This window comes from Maniola jurtina, chromosome 13 (genome assembly GCF_905333055.1).
Source record: "Maniola jurtina chromosome 13, ilManJurt1.1, whole genome shotgun sequence".
Taxonomy (NCBI): Eukaryota; Metazoa; Arthropoda; class Insecta; order Lepidoptera; family Nymphalidae; genus Maniola; species Maniola jurtina.
Genome location: NC_060041.1, coordinates 13,603,924 through 13,617,934, shown reverse-complemented (window position 1 = coordinate 13,617,934; position 14,011 = coordinate 13,603,924). Strand labels below are relative to the sequence as shown.

Genomic DNA, 14,011 nt, shown 5'->3' with positions numbered 1-14,011 from the left:
ACATATATAGTTGTGTTTATCATCCGACCATCTGTGCGCTGAAAAATGTAACTTGTTTAAAAAAGTGGTGTATGAATAATAAAGTTTTAGATGATTAAATATGCTTGTTTAATTTCCATATACCTGCTTCTTTTATTTAATTTACTGATTATACTCGTATTGAAAACACAATATTTGGTGTAGGTTGTTATAGCCAAATAGTTGTTTTTCATGTTGTAAAAATATTACATTTGAAGAGTAATTTTAAAATTCAAGGTTTCTTAGTACCTATCTAGTTTTATCAACATATTTGCTCGTGCAAATAGAATGAATATTTCGTTCTTAAACCATGTGAATAGTTTGTTCAAAATACGGATAGTTGATTAATTTTTGCTTGGATTTAGCTACACTCCATTTATTTAATGTGTTGTTGAGGACAGTAGTTTAGAATTGGGGAATTCTGTATCAAAATTGGTGGCGATTTTGGATCACGGCGAGCGAAGCGAGCGAGCGTAGCGAGAGTGATCCAAAATCCCCACCAATTTTGATACAGAATCCCCAATTCAACACTACTCCTATAGCACAGTAACTTTGCAATTTGCGATCGAAGTAGGTATAGGCAAACTTAGTAAAAAGAAAGCATTGGTAACTTATTCGCCAGAAAAAGTTTAATACCTGTTTTACTATAGCCTACAAAGTTTACCGAATACTTGTAAATAACAACGGTTGCAATGATCGCAATGTATCACAATTTTGGCAATAACAATAGGCCAAGCTTAGTTTCTTTGCCAGAGCCAATTTTCATTAAAACTCTGTGTTTTGGTATCAAACCCCACTGTTTTCGTGGTTCCTTCTCTGTGATCTGGATGATAGTCTGATGGAAGCTCTGACGGAGGCCCTGGACCCAGACGCTGGCAAGGATCTTACGAAGTGGTCCTCTTGATTTGATACCGACGGTCGACTGTTGTATTTCTCCTCGGTACTTGTCTCTTGCTTTTTTCTGTAAATTTAAGAATACTGTGTGGTTAAAAAAACATTTATCAAATCAATAGACAAGTCCATTTGGCAAGAGATATTTGCCAATCGCACCATGATCCTTTGATGTTTTTATGAAAATTGTATAGTCTATAAAAGGGGAGGAGAAAACTAATGCCAGAAGGGCGTTAGTTTCGAGGAGGCAAATCACTTCGTACGTTTCCGTGGAATCTCGACTACGTACTGGTGTAGGCCTTGCCAAAGTTCTCTCCATCAACGAGAATCTGCAGTAGGTATTTAATTCTATGGTCTTCAGCAGTAATAGTCACGATCAGGGCCAGCAGGTCTTGGGATATTCATCCATACCTTGGATATTCATACTAAGCTTGGGTTATCCTGGAACCTCTGGTCTTTGCCCAAGTGCTCTCCATCCGTGAGGGTCTAAGGCTTCTCTGTGTTGATGCCCTCCAGCAGCCGCTGCCACACCATGCGTCTAATCAACAGCGGCAGGTCTTGGGATATGATCCTTACCTGGGGAAGCAGGGGTTGTCCCAGAACCTCTGGTCCTTGCCGAAGTTCTCTCCATCAGCGAGGGTCTGCGGCATCTCCATGTCCATGGTCTCGGGTAGCAGTAGACACAGCACGCCACCCGCGATACCCAGTATGCCCAGGATAAGGAGTGGCAGGTCTTGGGATATGTTGCCCTAGAAGACAGAACGAAAGATTAAAATAAACGTCAAGTGCCTGTGTAAAAGAACATTAAAGCGGGTTAAGTTTTTTATTGTTTCCTCACAAATGGAGGTAAAGTACTATACAAGTCTCGGTCGAAATATCAATTACCGACCTCGTTTAGTTTAAAAGGACTTGGCTGGCGCCTCGTCCTTTTAAATCACTTGAAAAGTTCTCGGTTTCGCCCCGGCCTTCCAATATGAATTGGCCAGTAATCGCTTTATTTCAGGCCTGGACTGTAATGTAGGTACTATAAATTGATGATTGAAAAATCAGTCCTTATTAAGTAATTTTTATCGTAGTAGTTTATTTTATAAATTCAATTTCATGTTCATAGCTGAGCAAATTGATGAAACCATCTTCTTTTCGGATAAATTATAAGACTCACCAAATACACGACGAACGGAGCGACAATAGACGCGACATATCCCATGATATGGATCAGCGCGACTCCTTGCGCTCGGACCACTGTCGGTAGGAGTTCAGCTGCATATTGCAGGCCGATGTTGTAGGATATGTTGACGGCAAAGCGACCGCAAATGGCTAGTGAGGCGGAAGGACCACCTGAAAGACGAAATAAAATGTAAGACTTTCTTAAAAACCTGGATGAAGCCTGCGACTGCTGCGTGGCTTTACGAAAACTTCGTGTTTATGCGTGTGTGTGTGTGTGTGTGTGTGTGTGTGTGTGTGTGTGTGTGTGTGTGTGTGTGTGTGTGTGTGTGTGTGTGTGTGTGTGTGTGAGTGTTTTTTGTGTGTGTGTGTGCGTGAGTGTGTTTGTATGTGTGTTTGTGTGTGTGTGTGTGTGTGTGTGTGTGTGTGTGTGTGTGTGTGTGTGTGTGAGCATGTGTGCGTGATTTTAATCAAATGTACCTACCGATAGGAACAACCGTTGCCAGCAAACTGAATATACCACTGATGACCATGGATCCACATGCTAGCCACCTCCTGCCCCATCTAAAAACGAAAATACTCTTAAGAAATAAAGCGAAAGATGCTGCACAGACCATCATGGGCAAATAGCTAGCATTTATCTACTCGGACGAGTATATGGCTCATTTTTGTTGCCAACTAAAAAGTGTTTCTATGTAAAAAGGTTAAAGGTTATTCAAATTTTTCCTGTTTAATTGTTATGCTATGAAATTTGACAGCACATCCTGTAAGTTCGTTAGTTCAACTCCTTCATCTAATAACATAACTTTTCAAAAACTTACCTATCCAGCACAAGAGTCAAAAACGTATCAGCAGGGAACTCCGTAGCTGTGGCAATAGTGAAGGTCAGGAATATATCCAGGCCCAAAGACCCCACGTTCCTTACATGGCCATCGAACACCAGGGAAATGGCCATCCAAATAACGATGAGGAGTAAAGCGTTGCGACGCAATCTGGGAGTCTTGAAGATGTCCAGAACCGAATACGTTTTGGATTCCGCTTCGGATTCCTTGATTGCTTTATGGGATGCCTCCTGGAAATAGTCAAGAAACCATTACATGACTTTGTATTTTCAGTATTTTGGAATGAATCAAGACAGGGTGATTTAGACCAGTATCTAAATAGGCTTACCGTAAATTCATTAATAACTTTGTCAGGGATCTTAGTCTTGTTGATCCTTTCGAACTTCTTCATTATAACCATAGCTTTGTCGATCTTGCCTTGCGATACCAACCACCTGAAAAATGTATATAAAGATTTTTTTTAAATTAGATATTAAAATGCACCGTATATCGTCTCGTCACGTCTGCATCGTTAGAGAAGATAAATTACGGTTACAGACCAAGTTAGACATCTAGATTCTAGGCGTTGCAAGTAACACTGGTTCAAAAAAAATTATGTCACTGTTCCACTTCATTGCCTAGTTTGGTACATCTAATCTTAGCTTTATCTCCAGGATACGTTATATCAAATCTGGTACTCTCTAGCACCCGGTAAGGCATGACTGTAGCTATGACAAAAGGAGCGCTGATCCTCAGAGCTTATGTCCTCTAATCATTAGCATTCAATGCTATTCAGGTAAAAAGACTGTCTGATTGGATCTACTCTTGTCTCTATCTCTAAAATTTGCTAGCAAACTCTACCAGCCACCACCCAGACACCAGCCAGTGCGTGGCTGTAGTATTATAATAAAGGGAGTGCTGATGTTCAGAGCATATGTCCTCCAATCGTCAAATTACAACACTATTAAAGTGTTAATAATAGTGTTGTAGGTTGACGACCAGACCAGTCTTTTTCTCTTAATATACGTAATAGTGATTATTAAGACACGAAGACAGGTCTGGTTGCCATCTTATCTTATTTCTATTCCTAAGGTTAACGTTTTTCTTTACCTGGCACTTTCTGGAACCAGCCAAGGCGTGGCTGCAGCGATGATGAAGGGAGCGCTGATACCCAGAGCGTATGTCCTCCAATCATCGGCCCACAACGCTATCCAGGGCAAGAGACTCGCGCCGAGAGTGAAGAATATCGCTATTGACATGTTAGCTACGAATGTACGCCATTTCGGTCCCACGTATTCTAGAACTGTAGAGAAAATTGGAACATTGGTGATAGCTGGGTTAGGATTCTTACATCCAAGGATTTTCTGGAGATCTGCGGATTTACATAAGTGTTGAGAGAAATATTCTTATTATGTTGAGAGTAAGACACTTTGGCTATGACTTTCTATCAGGAGATCTGTGGAGTGTTAACACTTCAATTTTCAACAGATAAAACTGAGTGCAACTACCTTACCCAAAATATACATCATAGTGAAGCAGTTGTCAAACGCCAGTCCCACGAAGAACCGGCACAGGGCGAACGACCAGAACGCGTTGCAGAATGCTGTGGCTATGCCCGCCGCAAAGCCTACCAGGTTTGTTCCTGAAAATCACAAACATGTCCTGTATCTTCTGGAGCAGTAATATTGCAATTTGGAGAACTACCACATATAATGTCAGGATTTTACCCTTATTATTTACGTATTAGGATTTTTTGGATTTTTGGTGAATTTGCATGTAGAGTCTCTCAATACCTAGTCTTCTCCTTCACCGTTCTACTATCTCATGCAAGGCATCGCCAAAGTCTGCACTGACTCCGGCAAAATTCCACGGACTCGTACGAAGCGATTTGCCTCCTCGTTTCTAATTCGAACCACTAGGAACCGGAACGTTCAGCATCAGATTTCCCCTCCAATTTTATTATGACTACCTTCAAGTCAAGAGTTAATAGGCATTTTCTAGACAAGCTCCATCTTAGGCTGCCATCAATCATCATCATCATCATTTGCCAGCAAGTCTGATTGCAGCTAAGCGCTTGTCTATAAATTTAAATAAAAACTTCCACTAATTAACTAACGGTTTTAACAATTTCACCGAACAAATTTTTGACGGGTCAGTTAGTCTTACTATATAAATAAATTCTTACCAACTAAAGCAGGTATCCTGCCGTACTTATCAGCTATCCAGCCGAAGACCAGTCCACCGACGATGGCACCGCAGAAGAAGATAGCCTGTGCCGTCGCTGCTAGGTTGTCCTTGTCGCACACCCAGTCTAACTGTAAAATTAATAGTGGATAAATAAATTAACTACTGATCAAAACTTAAGTCAGATTTCGCTGGTTCGGTCTTTTACTTTGCAAAACTGGGAGAATATAAGTACTGATAAAGCTGAAAAGCCTAGAGATAAGAACCCGTGGATTAATCAATTAATCAGCGTGTTTGCGTCCACTGCTAGACAAGGCCTTCCCAAGATGAGCGCGCCACCACACACGATCCTCCGCCTTCCTCATCCACCCACTTTCCGTTACCCGCTTAAGGTCGTCAGTCCAGCGGGTCGGAGGTCGTCCCACAATGCGTTTGCTGATCGGTCTCCACTCCAGAAGCCGCGGGTGCTTACCAATAATTTATAGGTTCGAATCCTACCTTTGAGATTTGTAAAATTTATAGTATGGTGATGATGATGATGGAGTCCCAAACATGTCACGCATTAGTTCCATTGCACATTGCTCTCATTGTAATCCCAGCCGGCATAATCAGTTTGGTACATATTTATGGCACATGGCATGTGAGGGGTAGAGTATTACCTGTGACGCAATAGTTTCATATGGCACATCGCTCCTATTGTACTCCCAGCCGCTGGTGCAGGGTACGATAGGCCACTCGTCGTCAGGTGTACTTCTACCCTGAGCGAGAGCTAGGGTATAGTCAGCTTGGTACATACTTATGGCACATGGCATGTGAGGGGTAGAGTATTACCTGTGAGGCAATAGTTTCATATGGCACATCGCTCCTATTGTACTCCCAGCCGCTGGTGCAGGGTACGATAGGCCACTCGTCGTCAGGTGTACTTCTACCCTGAGCCAGAGCTAGGGTGTAGTCAGCTTGGTACATATGGCACCTGTCGTGGGCGAAGGGTCCCTCTAATTTCGGTGGTATGGCCAGCGCTCGTCTGGAATCACAAAATTGATATTTTTTCTAAAAAGAAGGATCCAGAAGACATCAGGTAAACCAGCTGTTCATTAAATAAATACGATGAAAAAACGGAGTAGGTACTTAGTTACGTTAGTTCCTTATAATAATGGAGTTTTTACGTCGCATCGCACGAGAAAAGGTACCTACCTACAGTAATTTTATATAAAACCCACGCTAGGTGTAGGATATCAAACGAGTCGTAGGAAGCGTCTGGGTTCAAGCGACCCAAGACCGTGGCGTATGGAAATCCCTACAAGAGACCTTTTTTTTTTTTTAAATTAAATAGACTAGCGCTTGGCTGCAATCAGACCTGCTAGCAAGTGATGATGCAGCCTAAGATGGAGCGCCCTAGCTTAGAAGTGACTCGTATGTCCAGCAACTCAGTTAAAATTAAAATAATGACTGACTGACTTATCTATCCACGCACATCTCAAGCTGTTCAGCATGCAGATAGTTATTATAATGTAGACATCCGCTAAGAAAAGATTTTTGAAAATTCAACCCCAAATAGGTATAATAGAGGTCGGAAATTGTAGTTTACGCGGACGAAGTTGCGGACCTAAGCTAGGTAGTTTTGTAATAGAAGAGTTGATAGTAATCAAATTAAAACATGGTAAGCTTGAAGCGGTACGGTAATTTTTAACGACCCTTATCTCAAGTTATATCATCTTCATTGAAAAATATACAACCAAAGAATGTTATATTTATGCCAAGTTGTAAACAGACGCAAAAACTGCATGTTTTCGGTTCGGCGAGTTTGCTATACAAAAAATTTGTAAAACACTATTCATTTGCCTATTGAAAAACTGATGGCTATTTCCTCTGAATTCAAGCAAAAAGTGTGAAATATTTTGTGTTTTATGTTTATCTCTTATATATTTATCTCTGCCCATAATAGTATAACACAAATCCCTACAAGGTACCTACTAACATTACAAATGCAAAAGTGTTTGTTTGTTGGTTTGTCCCTCAATCACATCGCAACCGGTGGGACGGAATGACTTGAATTTTTGCATGGGATATACTTTTGCTACCTAGATCTACTTTTGTTTCTTTTATAATAGTTTAGATCGTAGTCTAGTCCAGTTTAAGAAATTAGCTCTAATTTGTGAGAATAGTCGATACTAGAGCTAATTTCTTAAACTGGACCTTTTCAAGTAAAGATTTTTATATAAACTTGTGAGGATAATATTGCCATTGTTGTAATTAAAATGCCATAAGCCTACGTTGTCGTATTAGTTTACAAATTGCGAAAAACCAAATTAAATTTGAATTTTGCGGACAGGCCCGTCTCATGCCCCTTAAAGCAAGTGACAGTTAATTACTTAAAATGCACATAACTCCGAAAAGTTAGAAATGCGTGCCCGGGATTGAACCCCGATCTCTGGAAAAGAAAGTAGACTTTTAACTACTAGGCTATCACCGCTTTTTAGGTTTCCGTACCTCAAAAGGAAAAACGGAACCCTTATAGGATCACTTTGTTGTCTGTCTGTCTGTTTGTTTATCTGTCAGTCCGTCCGTCGTGTCTGTCAAGAAAACCTACAGGGTACTTCCCGTTGATCTAGAATCATGAAATTTGGCAGATAAGTAGGTCTTATAGCACAAGAATAAATCCGAAAACCGTGAATTTGTGGTTACATCATTAAAAAAAAAATGTGTTCAAATCTTCAAAGTAAGAATACTATACCAAGTGGGCTATCATATGAAAGAGCTTTACAAATAAAATACCCGAGTACGGAACCCTCGGGACACGAGTCCGACTCGCACTTGGCCGGTTTTTTATTATTATTGCGCCATGTAAAATGCAATCCCACGTGTTGGGTGTCCCTTGAGAAAATATACTTATTTATTTTATTTTGTAGTTAAAGTAACGCTTGACCTTTTTTAAACTACTTAAGTAGGTATATCAGATTGCACCAACTTTATTTTTGTAAGATAATTTGCGTGTAGACGTGGATTGATTGAGATGCTAAGAAGTCGATTGTGACATAGTGATTTAATGCAAGGTCTGCTAGTATCTATCTACCTAGTAAAGCACATACCTGCGTGTACGTCGAGTCATAGGTGCATTAATTAATTTCCGTGTTTTTTATTGGATAAAATAATAATATGGTTCACAGCTAATGTAAAATTTAATGATACCTTTTTAGATGCTATTCCTAACTCGTTACAAATACTATAAGTAATATCTTATGCCTCAAATTTACTACACCAAGCAAAGGAAAATATATCTAAAGATGTTTTACTGAAGCGTCGCGTGGACTGATTTTGATATAATTATGAAGACTAGTTAGCTATATTATAACTATATAATATTATAACAAGGTCTAACCAGAACGCTAGCAAAAACTTAGGGTTATTATTATACTACCTAAACACAACACAATGCCAATAACTAATCTTGTAGTTTTAGTGATTCAATATTTTTCAAACCTGCAATGTATAGCGTGCAAAACTCGGGTCAATGCCCCACTAGACGCGGCATGACTGCGAGTGGCCTATTTACGTAACGTTCGTTGACTTCTAGCGTCAGTCAGATGTTTTATTTGCAATGTATTGTGAACTTTAATAAACACAGGATTTAAAAAAAAACCCCGTTTTTTTGTGGTACCTTATCAGTAATCATCAGTTATAGGTACTATAACCTGTCTTCATTTTTTGCTATACCATGTACAGTCCATTATGGACGAACGCGACGCTTCAGTAAAACTTGTAAGACGATCTCAGCGCTCACCACTGGGCCTTAGAGGTCATCAAATATGCTTATCATTATCAGCGTAGGTGCTGCCTTATCGCACATTCGTAGATGCATTGGCCGAGTGCGTTGGCCTTATGTGCCAACATACTATGTATGTGCGTGTGTGTTGGTACAAGGTTCTATACATTTATGATGGTGTACAATATAGCATATTTCATTAATTCACACAATGCTGAAACTTGAGAGATGCAACGCGCATGCGCAGTAGATATTCGTACAAGGCTCTGATTTCTCGCACCAGTGGCTCCTCTTTGTATAGTATAGTGTTACACTATACAAAAAGGGACAAAGGAACTGCACGTTGCTGCATTGTAGCTATTGGGTATTCTCTGAGCTGCATTGAACAATGTTAGTGTTAAACTAGAGTCTGGCTAAACGTGCGAAACGTGCCCCGGTCTGAGAAGAGCCCACAACCAACTCAGCCGGATATAAAATGTTAAGAGTATTATTACACTCTATAGAATATGTAAATGTATTTAAAGATACAAATCCTAAGAATTAAGGCCAGATCAAAGCGTTTAAAGATCTCCGTGTTTCTTGGGAAAACATCCGGATCCTATATACAATCAGATAATCGCAAATCTTTTACATGTCTGCGGTTCCTATTCAAATGCATGATCACGAATCTTTTGTTGGCTATTTACAGCTTTTGTTCTTAGCAAATCGACAATTGTTTTTATTTATATACCTACTAGCTGATGCCCGCGACTTCGTTCCGGTGGATATAGGTTTTTAAAAATCCCGTGGGAACTCTTGGATTTTCCGGGATAAAAGTTGCCTGTCAATTTCCGGGTCGCAAGCTACCTGTGTGCCCTTCATGTAAATCGGTTGAATGGATAGGACTTCAAGAATCTCGAAGGAACTCTTGATTTTCCGGGATAAAAAGTAGCCTATGTCCTTTCCCAGGGTGTAAGCTAACTCTGTACCTTTCATCAAAATCGGTTCAACTGCTGGGCCGTGAAAAGCTAGCAGACAGACAGACAGACACACTTTTGCATTTATGATATTAAGTATGGATATTTAGTGTTAAAATGTGGTTTGCGTCACGATAATTTCATTAGCACTTAACATTTCATAGAACGGTCTCGGGTTATGATGGTACCCATTGTTGTTTGGGTATTTGGGACTTTTTAGAATTTTTTGCACCGCACCGGCCGCGCCGTTTCAGATAGTAAAAAACGCAAACTTTTTACATGCTTTTATTGGCTTCGCCTAGTAACAAATCCATAATATTATAAATGCGGGAGTAATTCAGTTTGTCTGTTTGAGGAAAAGACGTAGATAACTAATTATTCCTTTTCGGCTTTAACAGAGAATTGTTCGTTGTCTAATGGTATTGTTTTTTGCTTGATCTTGCGGTTACTTCATTATCACGCCTTTCGTGGAACCAACTCATCATAATCAATGGTAATGTAAGCTTTGTTCACGTCTAAGATTCGTTTTTATGAACGTTTAAATCAGATTATATAACTGAGATTCTTTCAGGATAGGTAACTAGTCAGCCACAGTGGCGTAGCTAGGGTGGAATTTCTATAAATCTCTTGTTAGTTCTTCTTAATAGGTGTGTGATGTGAAGTGTGCCAATCCGCATTTTACCAGTGTGGTAGACTATGGCCCAACTCTACTCATTCTGAGAGGACACCCGTGCTCAGTAGTGTATCGGTCATGGGTTGATGATAGGGAAAGTACCCTTCCCAGGGTCCAACGTTCTCTGACCATAATCTGTAACTTTGCATGTCAAAACCTGTCATATTAGCCACTACTCACACAACATCTAAGCCTTGCATTGAACGAATCAATGTCAATGATCATGATAACATTATTAACCCATCACTGGACAACTACTGAGCCCGGGTCTCCTCTCAAAATAATAAGTCTGGCACGCTGGCCAAATGCGAATTGGTAGAATTCACACACCTTTGAGAGCATTATGGAGAACTCTCAGGCATGTAGATCTAACGATGTTTTCCTTTACCGTTAATGCAAGCGATATTTAAAAGGTATGAGGATAATACTTTGTTTAACTTAATTAGTACTTTTAGTAGGAGGTAATTAAAGTACCCTTCCTAGGGTCCAACGTTCTCTGACCTTAATCTGTCACTTTGCATGTCAAAACCTGTCATATCAGCCACTACTCACACAACATCTAAGCCTTGCATTGAACGAATATTAGTCAGTTAAGTTATTACGGACATCCGCACTCTGAGGTTAGTTTGAACGGATGCTGGCGTTTAGTTTAATTGCTTAACTGAACTATCATGCATTCTCAATGAAAACTTAGTGCCTCTAGCCTCTAGGTGCCGGCAAAGATGACAGATAAGTTACTTCCATAACACTTCATGGAAATTACTTGAAGGGTCCTTGCAGCCAGTCACAAACAACCACATACTCTTAATTTATTTATTATTTACTAGCTGATACCCGCGACTTCGTTCGCGTGGATGTAGGTTTTTAAAATTCCCGTGGGAACTCTTCGATTTTCCGGGATAAAAAGTAGCCTATGTGCTAATCCAGGGTATAATCTATCTCCATTCCAAATTTCAGTTTGGACTGAAATTCCACTGGACTGGAGTTTGGACTGGAGTTCCGTCCAGTAGTTTTTGCGTGAAGGAGTAACAAACATACACACACACACACACACACACACATACAAACTTTCTCCTTTATAATATTAGTGTGATTAATATTATAATTGCTAAAAATGTGACAACATAACGTCATCCATAATGGCGAAAAAAGATTCTGACGAATTGAGAACCTCCTTTTTTTTTAAAGTCGGTTAAAAAAAGTGTCTATCTGTGTTGCCTTTTGACGGTTTAACGCGCTGATGAAATTCGGCGTAGATAAATAAGCACAGAAATAGCTCGCATCCTGAAGATTTCATGAATATAACTTAAAATATGATGAAGTTATGTTCCTACAAACTTTCAGGGTGGGATTTCCAAAAATCCTTCAGAACCTATAGATACCTACTGTCAAAATGTCAAGTTTTTAACCCTAGCGGCTTACACTGTGCGTTGATAGACCAGTCAGTCAGTCAGGGCAAGTTTTTTTACCATACTCGGATGTATAAATGGACATGGTTGGTATTGAATCACAAAGAATTAGAAATGCTTGCGTAACGTTGCATAATCTGAACGTTTCGTCAGTGTTAAGTGTTCTTAAGTAACCGTTACATTGTAGCGATCTGAACTTGAACATTTGAGGTTGAATAAGTAAAGGTCGTTGAATTCGTGCAGAGGCCAAGTTTATTTCGCCTAGTCGTCAGCTGAATTTGACAGCAATAAGAACCTATTTCTAAGTTTTGAAGATACTTAAAGATATATCTTTAAAAGCTATAAAAGTTATTAAGTGCATTGGCTCAGATCAAGGTCATAGACAAAGGGGTTTTGGGGTTAAAACTTAAAACCCCCCCGGCAGTCTAATCTCAGACATGATTTCTTTTGTAATTTATACTCATTCTTGAAATTCTCTATTTATTTTTTTTTGATAAAAATTTCTATGTCAATTATTGTCACCCTACTTTTCTCATTCAAAAGGTAGGTACTTCCTTAACATTAAAAAAATATTATGGCAGAGCTTGTTTGCTTTTCGCTTCCAAAACCTTTTCTGCATGTAGGTACATTAAACATACACAGGTAGTACGAGTTAAAACAAAAAAAAAAATCTTTTCACTTTGCTTACGCTCCTAATTGCTATTGAATATTTAATTGAAAGGTAAAATACTGACCAAGAGCCCCCTCAATTTTTTTTCTCAGTGGTTAAAATTTTCGTACTAATAATTCCAAAAAACTTCAATTTTCGAAAAACATCCAATAACATAAAGGGAGAAGCGGATAAGTAGTCAATGAACTATTTGGTCAATCATAAGCCATACCCAAAAGATCTCAGACGATTCTTCCCAAAACCTAAAGGCATACTAGCTTTTGACCGGTTGTGGTACACATGTCAATTCCTATGGTATAAGGGTATATCTGAATAAAGTAGCTTCTAATGGTGAAAGTATTGTTAAAATCGGTTCTGTAATTTCAGAGTTTATCGGTTGCAAACAAAACAAACACATCTTTTTTCTTTATAATATTAGGGTGTATGAATTAATGTGTTGCAGGACTGAAAGAGATTTTTTTTTTTCAAAATTATACTATGGTAGGTAAGTAGTGAAAAGGACTTCGTCTGTGATGGCGTTTGCTGGCGCGCGTGCTGTGCTTGTTTGGAGTGTTTTTTTTGTTAAGAGTGGCTGGTTTTTGTGTTAGTTGGTGTTTTTTGGTGGTGGAACTGACTGGGAAGCGCTCTAAAGGGGCGCCGCGCGTATGTCGGCGGGCGCCGGCGCAGACGGAGTCCATACTTATATAAATTCAATAACTTGAAAGTATCACAAACTTGACATTGGCTAATCAGAGTAAAGCCAGATTTAAAGAAAAAAAAAAGTAGTGAAGAAGGAAGTGTGCCCCAAAAAATTCACATTCACAAAAATATGATATGAAGCCGGAAGGGCCTCGTGCACAATAGCAAAGTATTGAACCTTGGTTTTTTAATCATTTTCTGTTTAGCGCCGATTGTTTTGTTGAATCGGCTGTGCCACCCGTCATTACGCGGTACTGACCTCCGTTCTGCTTTTATTCAGTGTTTGGCTTGCAGTTTACGGCGCGAATCATAGACTCGAATGTCTATATCCACAGTTCACACTAAGGCTGAGAGCTATTGAGCGCACTTTGACTTTGCTCAGATTTAAGATAGGTCAGATTTAGGAAAAATCTTATAGCGCGCATGCTGTCGAGCGAAGATGCCTGGTATAGATATAGCCAAATGCTGAGGGCTATCATGATGCGAAGGAAAGAGAAAGAAAAATAAGAAGGTAGAGATTTAGGAGGTCAGCATGAAGTAATGCCACGCAGTTCCGTGCTCACCTTGGCATGGGGAGGTTATTTTAGTCCGTGCAAGTCAGACATGGGGAGGTTATTTTAGTCCGTGCAAGTCGGACACACCCTGCCAGCAGGCAGAAGTCCGTAGGGATTTTTTCCTCCCCCGAAGAAAAAAAAAGATTTAAGATAGGTACTATTAAGTTTAAGGGAAAGCGCTGTAGGTATAGCCACGGAGCTATGAATCAGCAGTTAGTATCGCTGGTATA

At 39.7% G+C, this 14,011-nt stretch overlaps 1 protein-coding gene across 2 annotated transcripts in view; it reads right to left on the bottom strand.

Annotated features, from left to right (window-relative positions):
* Window positions 1–560: 560 nt before the first annotated feature.
* Window positions 561–14,011, bottom strand: part of LOC123870793 (organic cation transporter protein-like) — a 28,897-nt gene continuing 15,446 nt past the window's right edge. Inside the window, exons 3-12 of one of the 2 annotated variants that reach the window (XM_045914231.1) lie at window positions 5,910–6,102; window positions 5,080–5,209; window positions 4,408–4,536; window positions 4,005–4,197; window positions 3,244–3,349; window positions 2,895–3,145; window positions 2,558–2,637; window positions 2,072–2,247; window positions 1,486–1,658; window positions 561–979 (exon numbers count right to left, since the gene is read on the bottom strand). In XM_045914231.1, coding sequence (XP_045770187.1) covers window positions 805–979; window positions 1,486–1,658; window positions 2,072–2,247; window positions 2,558–2,637; window positions 2,895–3,145; window positions 3,244–3,349; window positions 4,005–4,197; window positions 4,408–4,536; window positions 5,080–5,209; window positions 5,910–6,102 — 1,606 coding nt within the window. In that variant the 3' untranslated portion in view covers window positions 561–804. Of the gene's footprint in view, window positions 980–1,485; window positions 1,659–2,071; window positions 2,248–2,557; window positions 2,638–2,894; window positions 3,146–3,243; window positions 3,350–4,004; window positions 4,198–4,407; window positions 4,537–5,079; window positions 5,210–5,737; window positions 5,873–5,909; window positions 6,103–14,011 lie in introns of those variants that run through there. The other variant, XM_045914230.1, reaches the window with a different exon arrangement.